The 17,641-nt window shown below is 45.6% G+C and overlaps 1 protein-coding gene across 1 annotated transcript; it reads left to right on the forward strand.

Annotated features, from left to right (window-relative positions):
• The first annotated feature begins 620 nt into the window (after positions 1-620).
• Positions 621-15,444, forward strand: LOC141479205 (cystine/glutamate transporter-like). Its single transcript, XM_074168265.1, has 12 exons — positions 621-816; positions 3,705-3,831; positions 4,566-4,681; positions 5,338-5,463; positions 7,895-7,994; positions 8,085-8,129; positions 8,298-8,421; positions 8,741-8,844; positions 10,725-10,821; positions 11,628-11,777; positions 14,259-14,433; positions 15,380-15,444. The coding sequence occupies exons 1-12, from the start codon at positions 621-623 to the stop codon at positions 15,442-15,444; spliced, it is 1,425 nt and encodes a 474-aa protein (XP_074024366.1).
• The last annotated feature ends 2,197 nt before the right edge of the window (positions 15,445-17,641 follow it).

A 17,641-nucleotide genomic window follows, 5' to 3' on the forward strand; every position in this document is an offset into this window, starting at 1 on the left:
GAAATGAAGCCCTAGTGAGAAAATCAGGGTTTGTTCATTCAGCAAGGATGGATGGGAAGTAAAAAAAGCTTAAATCATCTGTGTACCCCAACAAACAGAGCTCTCTGCTCCTCCAAAAAAAAAAACCAAAACCAACCTTTTTTTAACCTCAGAGATCCTCAAGGTTTTGATTATTAGGTCTGCAACTTGAAATCTGATTTCTGCCAGTGTGCTGAATTTCCAGTGTTCCCTGGAATTAGGTCCTGATAAATTAACCCTAACCTGGCCAGTTCAAGACTGGGCATCAAAGCTGAATTTGGAAATCATATCCTGAAGTGTGGTATGCAACTTGTAAGGCTCTGTGCTCTTTGGCAGGAGAGGCAGAAAGTACTTACAGTCCCTCTGGAGCTGTACTGATGTGAGAGATGATGCTGAGTGTGTTACATGCGCCTGTGGTTTGGTTGGTGCAGCTGAGGAGAACGGATTCAACAGATCTTGACAGGTTTCTGCAAAAAATCTTGTCAAGAAAAGAAGACCCCTGAATCCCTAACTATTTTTTTGTCTTACAGGTGAGCCTTGAGGACACCTGGGTGACTATAGTTCCTGAATGCATGACTTTCCCCTGAGATTAGAAGAAAGCCATGGGGAAAGACAAGAAAAAAGAGGAGGCTGTCTTTCTGAGGAAAAAGATAACTTTGGTGAGGGCTTTCTCACTCCTCATCGGCAGCATGGTTGGCAGCGGCATCTTTATCTCCCCAAAAGGAGTACTGAAAAACTCTGGCAGCGTGGGTTTCTCCCTGGTTGTCTGGTTTGCCTGTGGGCTCCTCTCAATGTTCGGTGAGTTGTGGTGAGCTTTGCCAGCCTTTGCTTAAGCACCTGGGAGGTGAGGGAAGCCAGCACGTTTTTATGTATAAAAAGTTGAGAGCAGAATAGACCAAAATTTTCCCCTTCATACTGCAACAGAAACAAAGGTTTAAGAAACCTGGGGGGATCACCAGGGGTCTTTAGTTCAAATGATTCCCTTGTGGTGACCGAGAAAATCCCAGCACTTACGGTCTGTGAATATGAAATCTTGTGTGAGTCCGGGGCAGAGGAGTAACAATGACTGCAGATGGAGATAGCGTGGTCTCTGCCAGGAAACCTGGGAGAAGATGAGAGGGCTCATTCTGTGAGGTGGAAGGGAGACGTAGGCATCCAAAAAGCACTTGTGAGTCCGGGGGCTGTGCAGTGCTTTTCATAGACACTGTGAAAAGGGCAAGAAGTGACGGTCTTAACATGCCGTAAGGGACCTGTCAGGGAGGAGTATAGAGAAGTGCTAGAGCAGATTGCCTGGGGAGCTGCAGAGTGTCCACCAGCCAGGGGTGGGTGTCTGGATGTCTGTCAGAAATGTTTTGGATGTGCCTGATGCTGCCTTGAAGCAGGAGATGCAGCAGATCAGTTCAGCCCTGTTTTCTGTGTGTTACCCTTGGCTTGGTTTCTGGCATTAATACCAGTATTTTCTCACAAAGGGTGGACAGTTTGATGACAGTTTCATTCTAGTTCATCTAAAATAATGTAGCTTTTAAAGTTCCAATGGATAAAATGTATGGCTTTTAGTTTCCTTCATTAACTGTATAAAATCACCATCTCGGAAACACTCTAAAGGTGCTGTTAGGAGAATTGCAAGATCTCTCTGCACTGGGAAGAAATCTGATGTATATTTCAGTGGGTGACTTTAAAGTTCTTATTCTATATTGACTTAGGAACAAAAAAACAAGAAAGGAAAAATACTCCATGTGGGACAAAACACTTTGGCACTGTGACATGTACACACAAGCTTAGAAATCGAGGCATTACATTGTTAATATGGCAACAAGTGTGGTTCTTGCTTTTAGCATTTCACTGAATTTCACTGAATTTTTAGAGTTGGAAGGGACCATAAAGATCATCTAGTCCAACTCCCCTGCCGAAGCAGGATTGCCCAGAGCATGTTAGAGCATGTTACTCAGGACATGTATGTACTGATATTTCATGTTGCAGCCTATGTGTGGTGATTTGGCAAATTATGTACTCTTGCTTAAAGAAAGTATTAAAATATAATGTGACCATCGTGTTTCTTTTAACTGAGCAGAGCAATAAACGATGTGTGTGCTGATCACATAGCCCACGCTCTGCACTTGGAAAGGTTTCTCTCTCCATTGCATCCTTTGACAGATTCTGCTGGAAGGGCCTTGGGAGTCTCTTTATCAAGTTATTGTATTTTGCAGCCAATTTTTTTTGGTTTTTTCTTCCCTTTTATCAGCTTGATGACCTCCCCTGATCATTTCTCTGACACTTTTTTTGCAGTATATTAAAAAGGCCTGCTTTCTTATATGCTTTTTTTTTTTTTTCTTTCAAGTATGGCATTTATAGAAGTCCCCTACATGAGTTCAGCAAAGCGCTTAAACATATGCTTAAAGTATGCAAAGAGACCCACTGGAATAAATGGGACGAGGTGTCTGCCTGTATTAGACACTTTGAACAGGGATTCTGCACAAATTTGCCAACAGAGAGGCAGGAAAAATTGAGGTCCTCACCATCGGCATGACCTGAATATGGTACTATTGCCATGGGACTTGGAGGCATGGCCATATCACCACTGGGTTCCTCTGCACTCTCCCTTCACAGCCACCTGAGCTGGGCAAAGAAGTAGACAGCACAGCTAGAGATGGTCTTACCCCCCAGGGTCCCATCCCAACAGCGCTCAGCCCCGCTGCAAGGCGAGTTGTGCTCAAAAAAGTGAAGTGTTCTATGATTTCTTTTGGTGAACAAAGGATGTTTAACCTGGCAAGCAAATCCAGTGTAGACAGGGCTTAAGATTCATACTTAGACCCATTCAGACGGCATGATGAATTGCTCTATAGAGAAAGCACAGATGTAAAGATCTGTTTTTGGCACAGGAGGAGGTGTAAAGGTTTCTATCCATTTGCTTGAAAGTTTTAAACTGCCTTCTCCGGCACACCTCTCCCAGGGTTTCTCCTTGTGCCCTGGCTCAGGGTCAGGGAGGTGCAGAGGCGCTTGTCGAGGCAGGAGCAGGCAGTCCCCAGGCCTATCGGGGTACATGAACACGTGAGAAAAGACCAGCTGAGCCTCTCACACAGACGCTTCCTTTGCTCTGCACCATGGGAGCCATGTTTTCTCTGGTGGCAGGTCTTCCCTCTCAGAGGAGATGCCCTGCTAGGTCTTCTGTCTGGTGTCTTCGAATGAAGGAAAGGATTTATGTGAAGATGCAAGATAAGGACACAGAAACGTGGTCTGTAATAAAAAAATGTGATTGAAACGACCAGTTCAGTGATTGCCTGTTGGCTGAGCTGCTGTAACTGCCTTGTAAGCAGCATTTCACCAGTCTAACTGTGAGGAGAAGAGAGAACCCAAATCTCCAGGACGGTTTTTGAAGGAAACCTGTTGTAGCTTAGTGCAACATTTCTATCACACACCTTTTCACATAACTTCCATGGGAAAGTTGTGTCATTAACCAGAAAATGGAGAATTTCTTCCTGTCTGACAGAAAAGTCAATTACTTCAAAACTTAATTCAAAACACCGTAGCGCACAAAAATAGGGAATAGTGGTTCTGCTAAATCCCCTTTTCTTCCTCTAATTCATTACTTATTTTAAACAGATTCATTCAGTCCCTATACAGTCACACAGAAGAGAGAAAATCCATGGGACGATTTACACAGTGCTTTTCTACCTGAACTTTTCCAGGTGCCTTGTGTTATGCAGAGCTTGGAACAAGAATCACCAAGTCTGGAGGACATTATATCTACATTTTGGAGACATTAGGGCCTCTGCCAAGTTTCTTATTCCTGTGGGCAGAGTTTTTTGCTATCAGGTAAGGGCTTTTGTTTGTTTGCCTTTTGCTGGATGCTGTGACAATTTAAAAAAAAAGCAAGTTATGGTGCCAGGTAACAGTCTAAGCAGTTTGTAAAGGAAAGAGAAGAAACAATCTGAACAACTCCTAAAGATTTTCAGTGATAAAAGGAAGAAGGCACAATGACTAAATAGCTACACATGTTCAATGTGATCTGTACTTGAAGAATATCTCTCTTCTCCCTTGGCAGCTGGTATCTTCCAAGAGCCACAGTATTTTTCAGAGACTGACAATAGATGTCAGATTTATTTCAGATCTTCTGTTTTCATTGTGAAGCTTTTTCAGGTTCTCTTGTGTAGACAATTTTCTGGCTTATCCCTGAGTCAAATAATATTTTAGAAAATTGTGAATTATTTCTTTTTTAACTTTAAAAAAAAAGTCCTCACCTCTCAATAACCTGTGCTCTTCATATAAGCTGAGATGAAGCAGGACATATGAACCATTGCTTAGTACAATTAATCTCAACTTTTGCTTTCAAGTTGGGAATGAATCTTTTTTTGCAGCATGTGATTTTTAACCCATTTACTGAGAAAAGCCTGTGAAAAAGACTTTATGGGAAATTTATCATCTGCATGGGAGAGCAGGATTAAGCTGGGTGGGGAAAATTCCTCCCCTCCTGAGTTTTGTGCAGTTTTACATCATGCCATTTTTTGGCTGTCTGCAGACCCCAGTTTGTGCTCGGTTCCCCCTCCCAGGCCTGCCAACAGTGCTGTGGTTTCTTTGGCGTTTGGACGCTACATTCTGGAGCCGTTTTTTGCCCCCTGTGCAGCCCCTGTCCCTGCCGTGAAGCTGGTGTCCCTCCTGGGGTACTGTAAGTACTAACTTTTACTGGAATGCTGACCTCGGAGCCTCTCTGCCCTAGACCAGGGGCACTTACTGGGTGTTATCTTCTGGGATAACTATGGGATTGGAGCCCCATCTTACCTCCTTGGCTACCCAAAGCTTCCTGATCCAAGGCACTGGTTTGGAGCCATGATATTCTCCAAGAAGGTGCATGGGCCTCCCTGTTGAGCAGCTGGAGCCTTGGGGGTTGTGCCAAGTATGGGAGTAGAAACTCTTCATATATAATTGTGCAAATTCCACCTGGGTGGAGGGTGTAAGGCTCAAGCTTTTGAACTCCTTGCCTGCTGCCTGCAAAGCTGTTCTGCCTGCTCTGGGCTGGTGTGTGCTGGTACAGGGGCTGCTGTGAAGGGGGCTGCTGAGATGTCCTTGCAAACTCATACCTTCCTCCAGGCAAGTGTGGGTCACCCAACAGGAACCAGGCTCCTGGTCCCTCTTAGGAGCATAACTCAGCTCCCCCTTCAACCACTGTACGCTGGGCCACACCTGTAATATTTTCTGATATCTCTTGCCCCGGGCATCCTCTCTGTAAAGATGCAGCCTTCTCCCTGGCATCCCTAGAGCAGGGAGCACTGCTTAATTTTTTCCTGCATGTGTCGACCTGTAGCAGTGTGGTCTCCTCTCCAGACACAGTCCTCACCCTCAACTCCTGGAGCGTCACCTGGAGTGCCCGGCTGCAGACGGCTCTCTCCATCGTCAAACTCCTGGCTCTGGCACTCATCATCGTGCCCGGGATGATGCTGCTGGCCCAGGGTAGGTGTGCTGCTGGGTGACTGAGGGAGGGTGCTCGACATACTCACCTGTCACGGCCTTTTTATAGGTCCCTAGTGACAAGTGTGGTACTCCTTTAGCTGGCAGGATGTGAATTAGCTGGGAGCTGAGACCAGGGTAGTTGGCACTAAGCTGCATCATTGCACTGGGCCAATGCACCTGGCTCAGCTGCGATTTCTTCAAAACTGAGGGAGAGCCTTGGTGCTTGAGGTTTGAGCCTACCCAGGGTCATACAGGCACCTTCCTCTGTGGATGGTCTTTCTTTGGTATCAGACTTGCCTGATTCCAGCTTGGCTTGAAATCCTTCCAAAGCAGCACAAATTTGATGGACATCAGTGATGTGTGACAGCATCCCGTGGTGACCCAAACCAGTCACGGCTGTGCAATGTGTTACCAGCCCTCAGCTGAGCCCTGGTAACTGCATCTCTAACCGTTTTGTGGCTGAAGCTCATGTTTTTTACCTTCTAATAGAGATGGGCAGTAACTTAGACGTATGATGGACTCACACAGGATTGTATACTCACATCCAGAGTGGGGGAAAAAACCCCTGCTGGTAGTATCTTCTGGGAATGGTACAAGAGCGTTGGCTTTAATCCAAGCCTCAGTTTATAGAAAAACCCAAGGCATTCCCACTCAAGGGATGAAGCCTGTCCCCTTGTCATGCTACTACCTTCCTCTGCAGAGAAAACAACGCAGGCAGGAGGCTACACGTTCATGTTTCTTTTTGATGTCTGGAGCTGGCTCCTTTGAACGTGCGAAGATCCCCTCCGGCTGGCAGCACTTCTGAACTGAAGGACTGCCCTGCAGCTAGAAATCCTAAGCCATTATTGTTAGGAATGCCTTTAAATGATAATCTGGAGCCCTGGCACCCTTCCTCCAGTGAGGAGGATAAGTACTGGTGACATCTGGAGGGAGAATTCACCAAGAGACCCCAATATGACAGGTTGTATTTAATTTGACTCATGGGAGACTGTAAATCACTCATTAATGTATTGCAGACAATAAATCCTTTTTATGCGCCATCACTTATCAGCAATCATTTTAAAACATAAAAAGACTACCCTGATAGGCCCACTCCCATATTTTGGTTTAGTTTTCTTCAAATCTGATTTCTTTTTGACCTGTTTTTTGTGCTTAAAAATCAGTTTTGTGCTTTTAAATCAATTTGCCTGATTCCCTTGCCTTGTTCTACTTTCTCTGGTTATACTCTTGTCCTTTCCTCTGCCGTTACCTTCCCTTTGGCTCAGGTTTTTAGAGACTTGCTGGGCCAGGGTTGCAAACCCTAATGTCCAAATCTTGTCACAGAGCTCCTTGCAGAGGCAACTCCATAGAAGCGGCCTGACTTTCTCCATGTGTCTTGTGCCATTTCATCCCTTTCCTGGCAAAGCCCAACTAGGCAAGATATACTCCTTTTACTTTTAAAGATACTTTGACAGGGAGAACTGAATATAGATCTGGAACCAAACCTTGGGCCACCCAGATTTGGAAACGCTGGAAATGCAACTCCTTTTGACTGTGTTTCCTATTGGTCTTCCTTTGAATGAGAGGCCGTTAGGTGTTTCTCCCTTCCCTAGGTTTGTTTGATGTTTGATAAAATGTGGTTCATATCCAAAATCCTGACTTTGATTATTGTTTATTTGTTTGTTTGTGGGTTTGTGGTTTTTTTTCTGTTGTTATCTCAAGCAGAGAACTTCTAGGAAAATTGGGAGAGTTGGTAAAATGGCATCTTTATCTGAACCACCTCTACTTTTAAAATTTTATTTGCTTTTTCCTCTGTGTCCTCATTCCCTCCTCCTGCAGGTGAGTTGCAGTGGCTGGCAGGGATTGTGCCTGGAGTGGGGGCCAGGATGGCAGTCCCTGCTCCCTGTTCCCTCCTCTGTCCCAGTTCCCATGCTCCGACCAGCATGGGGCTGGGGTCAGCGCTCCAGCAGCGGGATTGGGAGGGAGCACAGCGAGAGCTGAATTAGCTGCCTCGTTGGCTGCACCACATCAAAGAGGAGTATTCATCCAGCTGCTCAGGGAGCTGGGAAGGGGAAAGAGGGGGGCCAAGTCAGCGAATTAATTTTGGGCCTAAAGAAAGGACAGGACAACTTGGGTCCTCTCGTCTCCACAATCTCCCGTTCCCACAGCAGGCTCTGTCTGAAACAGAACCAGCTGCTGCCGTTGCCCTTCCTGAAATGTCTCCCGTAGCTGGATGGGGGACAGATTTGTTCTGTCACTGTTTGTGAAGTAAATGCATCAGCACAGCAAAGCAAATTAAAGCAATGAAACAAATCTGAATACCTGGCTCCAGGGAAGTCACAAACATTCTTCCCAGGTCTGGGCAAGAGGTACAGGGGGTGTTATCCCGCAGGAAGGAAGCCCATCTCTGACATTTCCCTGCCCCGTGTCCATTTGTTTATCTCTTCTGCAGGCCACACCGAAAACTTCCAGGGTGCTTTTGACAGGCAGTCACTGGCTTTGGATAAGCTGCCTCTGGCTTTTTACGCAGGCATGTTCGCGTACTCAGGCTGGTAGGTGCGACAGGAGGGTGCTTCATGGGCCAGGAGGCTGGTGGCTGAGACATGGCTCAAACTCTATCCCTGTCTCTTCCCATCGTGCAGGTTTCAGACAAGCTTTGTGCGTGAAGAGTTGGTCAGACCAGAGCGGTAAGGCTGGGAAGAAGTCGGTTACCAGCATCTGGGGTACCGTGGCTTTCCCAAATGCAGTATGGGAGGAAATAAGTTTGTGTGTTCACCTAACCAACTGCAGTAATAGTGTGCATAACAAGGGATAACAGCTTGTTCTTTGTGTGCCCCTCTTCCTCTTTCTTGTAGAAATATCCCCCTGGCTGTCATCGTGTCTGTGATCACGGTAATTGTGGGGTACATGCTCACCAACATCTCCTATTACACGGTCCTGGGAACGCAAGACGTTCTGGCTTCTCCTGCTGTGGCTGTGGTGAGCCATCACCCCTACTGTTATCTTTCTTCAGTGTGGTCAGCTGAAGGGAGGGGCGGGGGGGTCACGGCAAGTGCTTTGGAGATGATTTTTCCAATAAAATGCTTTATTGCTTTGTCATTTCTCTGGATTACTGGGCAACAGTAACTTCTTCTACTCTTGCCTAAAAGATAATGAAAAATAACCTACAGATGACAATAGAAAAGGCAAGATTTATGATTTATACTTTACTCCTTTGATAGAGGAAGTTGTCTTTGTCTTGAATCTGATGTTTAGAGATCACCACGTTTTCCTAAAGTCACACTTGCTCTTCCTTCAGAGCTTTGTGCAGCGAGCCTTCAAAAGCCTGATCTCCGTGGTCCCTGTCCTTGTTGCGCTGTCCTGCTTTGGAACCATGAATGGAGGAATCTTCACGTTTTCAAGGTCATGTTCCTAAGAATTCATTGCTTACTGAATTGGAGGGGAGCATCAGCAACTTGTGCAACTGCCTACCCACGTGATGGCATTTTAGCCACTCTTGTGGGAAAAATAAGGCCTTTGACTCCCAGGATGTCCACTACAGGACAATCCCTGTAGGCTAAGAGATGACCCTTTCTATTTCTGGCTAGGTTCAGACTTTGGTACCTAGGGCTGGTCACAAACAAAGATTTTTATCTTCTTCCCCCTCTCCCCCTCCCTTTCAGTTTAAATCCCCAGTTTAAAGTGAAATGTCAATGCTTCTGGTAAACTAGAGGCTTTGTTGACGTTGGCAGCTACTCAGTGAGACCAAGTCTTCTTTCGCTGGGTTCACCCAGCTGCTCTGCTACAGGGCATGGGGCACCCTCTGTTGTGAGGATCTCTGGCCAAAGGCAAGCTCTCCCTTGAGGACTTTGCTTTAAGGTCAGTGAAATGTTATTAGGGACGGGCCATTCCTAAAGCAGTAGCTGAGGCTTAACAAGTCTGGTTGTAGCAATAATAAAAGCTTTGTTCCATGGAAAAATTATCTTGCCAGCTTCACTGGCTACTACACTGCATGTCTTTACGGGAGCCTTGAAATTGGAGAGGAGGGCAGAGCGTACGGAGAAGCACGTTGTGCTGGTCCCGAGGAGCTGAGTGAACTCTCTAGAGCTGGTTCTCTTTCACAGCTCTGATTGCAAAAGGAAAAATCAGTTGATATGAAAGGGATGTTTCATAGTGTGAAAGCTAATGCGTTATTTGATCCACTACCCTGAAGTCCTATATTAAATACAGGTGTGGAGAATCCTCCCCTTTAGCTCCTCTAGACAGTGGTTTTCTTTGAGGATGAGAAGTCCCTGGACAGCACAGAGTTTCTGCGTGTCCCTATCACTTTTCTCTCCCCAATCCTGGCACCATTAACATAATCACTGCAGAAAGGCCATATAAACAGTGATGGGGCCTCCCTGGCTGCTGGCCAGCCACACCCCTGCAAAACCACAGAGACAGCAATAAAACCAGTTTTACACTCATGCCCCAGCTGCTTTGGGCCCTGCTCCAGCCCAGCTGATGCTCTGGCATGGTTTGTTTGTGAATATTAAATTTATAAAATTGGATGCAGTGCCTTCTCCCTAATTGCCCTTTCATGAGTCAAAGGAGGGATGGAGGCAAGGAGCTCTCTGCTGTCATTTTGTAGCTGGTCTGGTGTGTAGCTGGCCTCTGGGCAGTACGCCAAAATATATTTTCCAACAGCTGGCCGAAGGATTGAAAATCCTCTATTATTTGAGGAAATTGCACTTTATTTTTTATATATACATATTTATATACATATATATGTGTATATATGCATATATATTTTTAATATATATACTTATATAAGTGTATATATATAAGTATATAGATATATATTAAAAAATATAGGCATCAAGACTGACAATCCACTTTCATTAACTCACCAGCCTGTCTTATAAAGAATCGAAGCTTGTGACCCTTCCACTTCCTACCGGAAAGATTAACCCCTTCTCTGATGGTTTCTTGCTTCTGTTTCCAACTTGAACTCATTCATGGTCACTTTGGACTTGCCCAAAGGTCTCTGCTAATAGGCTGCCCAAGGGGATGCTACCAGTGGTCCTGCTGGTGGGCTCTGCACTGTGTTGAACTAACTGGTCCTGGGAGAGCTATGGGAACTCAACATTGATTTTTTCTTCCATATGCCCCAAAAGTGCAGCTAAAGGCAGAACTGTGGCCTTGAATAGCAGACCTGTGCTGGGGAATGTGCCTTGCGGCCTCAGGTCAGTCCAGCAACTGATCTTCTAATTTCCAGTCTGGATGTGGGATACTAATGCATAGGGCTCCCTGTCTTTTCCTAGGACTCTGTTTGTGGCTTCCAGGGAAGGACAGTGGCCTCCTCTCTTCTCCATGATCCACATTCGAAGGCATACACCCCTTCCTGCTGTCATGTTAATGGTAAGGAGATCTGGCTGTGCGACATGCCCTCTTCTTGCAGTCTTGGTTTTCTTGCAAAGCCTGGAGAAGCTGAGGAGTGTTAAAGGGTGTTGAGACACTAAGTCAGCCTCTGAAAAATAAAGAGGGTGGAATACTGGAAATGGCTGCAAAGTATTAAGTCCCCTTGGGCCAGTAGTGGTATCCAAACCCACTACCTCAAAGTCCGTGCCTTATAGCCTTGGACATCTTTTTTTAAAAGTACTGTCCCTACCATCTGCCATGGCTGCTGCTCAGTATTGTCCTATGAAAACACCTCTGCCAGGCTTTGGCTATTTGGAAAACTGAAATCCCCAGGTGTGGTGGGAATGACTGTTTGCAGAGATGCTCTCAGTTTTTGTTTTGTTTTGTTTTGTTTTTTCCTCCGGCTATGGTCCAGCTCCATCCTAACTGTGCTGCAGTGCCTCTTGCAGGTCAGTCAAGCTGCTAAAAACTTAGCAGATAACTCTGTAGGTAGCCTTTGTAGTGACAGCACGGGCTTTTGGATCACACATGTTTTAATTGCCCTGCCCAGGACATAAAGCATCAAAGATGCTGTTGATCTTGAAAGGATTGCTCCTTCCTGTGGCACATCGTAATAGTGAGTTTAGGCCTTTTGCCTTCAGTCTGTGACACTGTTTTGTAAAGCTCACTGACCTCTGAAATGTTGGGGCTGTGAAGTAGCTGCCTGTGATTGCAGGGGGGCTGGAAGAGGTGATCCACATTACCCTTTCTTGTCCGAGGACCGTAGTAAGGCTTTAATGACTGTATTTCATCTTCACAATGCTCAGTTCCCTTTGGTTACTGCCATGGTGTGTATCGGAGATATCTACCATCTAATGAACTTCTTCAGCTTTTCCCGATGGCTCTTCATAGGATTAGCCACCCTTGGACTCATTGTCCATCGCCACCGACACCCGGAGCTGCACAGCCCATTCAAGGTAACGCGTGGCGTGTATCTAACAGCCAGGAATGTGCCGGCTTGTGATTTCTCTCTCTTACTTTCTAATAATTATAGCATTACATGGCCATGATTGCCTTTAGGCAGTCAGGGGTCTTGATCCCTATTCCTCAGTAAGGGATGCAGGGAGAGCCCCTGAAATGTGCCCAAACAGCCAGATGTGGCAAATCCTATATAGTCAGTTCTACATGGTGTCACCAGCCACATCTGTAAGAATGGCAGCCTGCTCCAGGGGACAAAATTTCAGGCTGGGAACTGGGATATGTGCAGAAGGCAGTTCCCACACGCATCTCATGGGCTGCAGGGAGAGACCCTTGCCTGGATGTTGTTTCAGTGGTAGGTTAAGTCTCAGCTCTAGCTGAGAACCAGCAGGGTGTAAGGCTTGGGGGAAAAGAGGATGGTCGGAGGGATCCTGGGAGCAAACCTGACTTACGGGGAATCATCTACTGGCACAAAAATACCATATAGTGTAAAGCAGCTCTTGTGCAACTATTGCTGCTGTAGGCCCTGAGGATGTGCACAGCACATGGATGTGTACCACAAAGTGTAGGACGCCTTGTCCTCTTGTGCCCTTCCCTAGCCTCCAGCAGTGGCTCTTCTCACGCAGCTGGGTGCTGGGATCTTCCTTGTGTTGATGGGGGACGTTGGAGTTGGTGCTGGAGCAGCTTTCTTGTGCTTGGAGCACCTTTCCCACTGCTGGGTAATGTGCAGAAGGTGCTAGGCTGGGGTGGTGCTTGAGGTGTACAGTTTGCTCCTGTCTCCAGTTGCTCCTGCCTGGTGCCTCCAGCCAGCTCCTGGGGAGGAGAGGGGACCTCTGAGGCCACAGGCACTGGGCAGCCGATCAGCGAGAAGCTCAGGGGATATAAACGCTTCCCATGGCTCCCAGGGCTCCTCCCTGAGCCACATGAGGCCCCATGGGAAGTTTGGGGTCATTTTTCTTCTCTGTCTTTGCTGGAGACTCTGTGTTTGGCAGAGAGCTTGAAGCTTCCCAGTTCGTTGGCTGGATGCACTTGTGTACTCACCCAGAACCAGATTTTAAATATGTTTTCTCTTTTTCTTTTAAACCAAGCTTCTCAGGGGAAGTTTATTGGTGGATAGCACTGGTGATGTTTTCAGCTGCTAAGATTTTGCCCCATTTTGATTTAGGCTTTTAACGGCTCCTAAAGGCAGAGTAGGTGAGGGAAGGAAATGCTGGGCTTTTGGTCAGTTTGGTTGATTTATTTTTTTTCCCTGGTCTCCCTAGTTTTTATAACCACTTCAAACCTGAAGCCCAGTTATCAGTAAGAGGGAAGGGCTGCGCGCAGGTGGTGTGGGCACGTGCTGCGCTCTAGTGGCCAGAGAGAGGTCGTCTTCTGCCACCAGTTTATGGAGAACAAATCGTACAATACATGTGATTATGCTGGTACTACTTCTCCCCAGTAGCATTTTGGGTTAGAAATAGTGAGAAAATACCAGGAAGAGGAGGAAGCCGTCCTCTTGCTCACCTCTCAAGCAGATGTGCAGCGTGAGTGCGTGCATGTAGGAGAGGCTGGCAGGGGATGCTCTGGCTGGAAAGACTGCAAGAACACATAAGTTTGGTGGCTGGAAGGCTGCCATCGCTAGAGCAACTGATGTCTTCCAGCTCGGCATGGTCCGCATCCAAAATAGGATCTGTTACCAGAAAATAGGATCTGTTACCAGAAAAGAGATTGTCACCCTAGGTGAGACCAGCAGCTCCTTCATCCTATCAGCCATGGTGAGGAGTAACTTGGCTGAGGTTGGATCCAAAGACTGAGGGAATGTTTCACAGTTTTATTGTTTATTGCAGTCTTCTGATTTACTCTCCAAATAACCCAGATGAATTGGCTCACCCAACAGGGTAAGGCTGAAGTGCTGACTGCTTCTTTGGTCTTTCATCAGGGTGTTGTTGAAGCTTATGTTCTTGATGTAGGTGCAATGGAGATAGGAAGTCTGGTTCATCCTATTTTGGCTGCTATAAGTCTCAGTCAAGTTGGAGGAAGGTCAGAATAAGCCATGAGTGTTACAACCAAAGAACACTTTAGTTCGAAGTGCTGCTTCTACTCTTGGCTTCAGATTTTCCACCACCAGTTGTGACAGGTGGCAAGTAGGTGCATGTGCGTGCACAGGACCGGTACATTCAGAGAGCAGTGGGGTATAAGTGACTTCTCCCCCTGCTTGGCTTCCAGTTGCAAGTGAAGTTTATATTTTGATGCACATGAATATAGGAGGCATGCCCCTCACAGGGCACACTGGGCTCTGAAGATGGTACAAGTCAATTTTTGCTATGTGCATTCTACTCATTCACAACTGATTGTACAGAAACACTGTGCAAGACAGCTGTATGGTTTTTCTCATCTTCTTTAAGATGGAGAAGTGAATACAGTGTGTGCCGGCATGTGTGGAGGCTGATTCGCTACAGCCGTCAGTTTTGCATGAGCGTCTTCTGTGCTCTTTTCCCCAGGTTCCCCTGTTCATTCCTATCTCTTTTACCATCATCTGCCTCTTCACAGTGGCAATGTCTTTCTACTCAGACCCTGTGAACATTAGCATTGGATGCACCATGGTTTTAAGTGGTTTTCCAGTCTACTACCTCATAATCCATGGGCAAATGTCAAGTCGTTGCCGTAGATCATTTTGTAAGTATGCGTTTTGAGTTTCAGTATTGTGGACCTACACAGGCTCAGGGCTGGGGATGTCAGTTTGTTCCCTGGGCTCATCTCTAACACAAATTGCTCCATGACCAACAGACCTCATGAAACCTAAATCATGACCCCTGCCACCCCTTCAATGGCTTTCCCAAGACACAGCCTCCGCAGCCAAAGAGACCAGGGGTAGGCTGTGCTGCGGGTGGTTGGCAGCCAGACACGGGCCGTGTCTGCCTGGCTTCTGAATATACTGATAAGCCAGCCTGATGCTTTGTTTTAAAAAAGACAGGGCTGAGGTCTGCCAACGGGGGTGGGGGAGAGGAACAGAGAGGGTCATTTTTGCACCCCAGCCCTGGTTTCTGCTAAACTTTATCACAACTTTGGGATCACCACCTCTCTCTCAAATTTGGCTGACAATGAGCAAGGAGATCAAAAGTTAGGATGGAGAGATTGACAGGCAGACACTGTAACCCTGTGCACAAACACACTTGCTGAAAGGCTGCGGGGAGGACTGGTGGGAGAAGATGGGACTACCTGAGGGCTATCTGTTTGGTGAAGAGGCCAGGATGGTTTTGGGCATAGATGTGGGTGTGTAAATGAAATACATCTCCACTCTATGCAATGTCTAGCACAGATTTCCTTTGGATGTGGCACAGTGGTTGCCCTAGTGGCACAATGATTTACTCAGAAACAAGAGCCTAATTTTGAGTTTAATTTATAATTTCAGTTATGAATCTTTTTTTCTTTTGATTTGATGTTGGGCTGAGGGGTGTATCAATAACCATTGAACAGAAGAAAATATACAGCAAGAAAGGAAAAGGTTACAGTGATCAGCTAATGTAGTGATCCAGCCATCACTGCTGATGGTCTGATTTTCAGCCATATCTCAAGATTTCCACTGGACTAAACTTTCCTCCTTTTCCTTCCCCCCTTTCAGATTATCTTACACACAAACTACAGTTACTGCTGGAAGTAGTCCAACAAGAAATCAAGACTTACTGAGAAAACCATCAGAACTCACAGGAGAAGATAAAATATACGTACTCCGTTTCTGATACCTTTGATCCTACCAAAGAGAGGCCATGCTCTTATTCTTTTAATCACTGCAAATGAGGATGAGCCTGAGCCAAAACCTTGCTGCAAGTGTTCCTAAGCCTGGCAATCGGGATCAGCATGAACGTGGCACATCTGTTTCTGCCCTTTTCTTCTTTAGCAGAACAAGCTAGTTCTCCACTCTGTAGGCAAAGCAAGCTCATTTTGTCTTCGAAACCAAGATCCTAATTTTGCAGCCTAGCCCAGTCCTAAGTAAAATTGTGTGTGTGTGTGTAAATATATATATATACATGCAATTTTTAAATTTCCTAACTTGACAAATAGAAGAAGGGAGTATGTTGCAGAACTTAAAGAGTCCAGTACATGGAAGCCAAACGCAGGTTTCAAACTGAAGTGTTGTAGTAGCCATGCTGTGGACAAGCGTTATGAAAGGAAGTGGGTGGGAAGAGCAAATTAGAAATAAGGTAGATGAACTGGAAGGAGGAGGCAGGGAGCTAAAAATTCATTCACCAGAAAGTGCAAATTCAGTTTAATGGGAAGATATTTTAAAACTCTTTGAAATTCAAATATTAACAAAGTCAAGTCAGAATGTTTTACTTTGATTATTATATAAGCAGAATAAGTTTATTCTCATTTGAAATAATATTTCAATTTTGAATTTTATTTTTCTGAAATGACATTTCAAAATGTACAAACACATTAAAAAAATTAGCTAAACATCAACAAGAATATGGCAAAATAGATCCTGATCCCTCCCTCAACTCCCCAGCCCTGCTCCTCACCTAGTCCTACCAGTGAAGTTGAAAATTTAGATTTCAGACCAAGTCCAGTGAAATACAATTTCTTCTTTAGTTAGACAAGATCACTGATGAGGGCAGATTCCTGAAAAAGTGCATCTTTTGGTGCTGTAAGAAGACATGAAAGACTTCATGTCAGAGCTTTAACTTTAAATCTGCAGTCAAATGACTTGCTGAATTGATATGTAAATGCTCATTTGAACTATTGACATAAGAAAGATTTCCATTACTGGATTGCTTTGGTTTACGTAGTGAATGTGGAAATGTTATGTCCACGTAAAACTGCAATTAACTTTTTCCAATCACTTAATTGTTAATCTTCTCCTAAAAGGTGGGAAGTAGTATGCTGAGACTCTAATGACCACTGGAGAGAGGAATCACAGAATGTGGTGCATGCTTTATCTTTTGTATTGAGCATTTATGTACTTGGAGTAAAACCAAAGTAACATTTACAAACCCAGTGTAATTTACCGAAACTTGTAAAATTCACCATAAAGATTTGGAAATAAATAAGTTGTTGGTTTTTGTTTTTTTTTTTCAAAGCAATTGACAGTTATTTTTCTTGTTATGACTGCTTCCTGTTCCTGCACTACATTAAGCTGGGATAGCAGCTGCGTGGTTGCAGGGTTCATTCCCCCCCCTCCCCTCCCACAGTTTAATTTACAAGCTGCTGGACATTGTCCAACAGGAAATCCAGTCTTACTGGGAAGACCATCACAACCTACAGGAGAAGGTACTGACTTTAAATGACAGTGTAGTTTCAGGTGAGATCTTGAAATGTTTCCAGCCTTCCAGACGTGGATCAGTCCCACCTTGTGCCAGGCTTTACTGAAGCTGAACCCCCTGGCACACCTTCCTGCAGCACCCTGCAGCCAGGCTCTGGTGTGGGTGGCTGAGGAACCAGCCCGCAGAAGACCTTGCAGAACCAGGTGAGCCCAATCACACCAATACAGCCTGAGTTCACCCCTTTAGGTCCTGGTTTGGGGCATTTTTCACACCTTGAGGTAGAAGCATGAGGTGCTGCCAGTGTGTTCCTGTACTGCAAGACCTCTGTGAACGTGATGTGCCCACACTGTAGCATCAGTACTTGCGCATCAAACCTTGGCGTGCTCTGAAATAGCAACAGAGCTGCTGTGTGTCCGCAGATAGACACACAGAGAGGGTGAAACATCACTTTTTTTTTTTGTCCATTTCCTCTGAAGAGAAAAAGGGAACAAGAATTGAATTTCCTGGGGGGAAAATAAGTAATCCTACCTGCTGGACCATGTTTTCTTTATACATGATAAATCATTTGACATATGCCAGGAAACCACACTTGGATGCTTCTGCTGACTCTGCAGGAATATGAT

Source organism: Numenius arquata, chromosome 2 (assembly GCF_964106895.1).
Source record: "Numenius arquata chromosome 2, bNumArq3.hap1.1, whole genome shotgun sequence".
NCBI lineage: Eukaryota > Metazoa > Chordata > Aves > Charadriiformes > Scolopacidae > Numenius > Numenius arquata.

Bases quoted from the DNA above. Each gene is read 5' to 3' on its own strand.
- LOC141479205 (XM_074168265.1), top strand. From the start codon at position 621: ATGGGGAAAGACAAGAAAAAAGAGGAGGCTGTCTTTCTGAGGAAAAAG. The intron at 7,995-8,084 runs GTAGGTGCGACA...CCCATCGTGCAG, and splicing joins ATGTTCGCGTACTCAGGCTG to GTTTCAGACAAGCTTTGTGC. The intron at 8,845-10,724 runs GTCATGTTCCTA...GTCTTTTCCTAG, and splicing joins GGAATCTTCACGTTTTCAAG to GACTCTGTTTGTGGCTTCCA.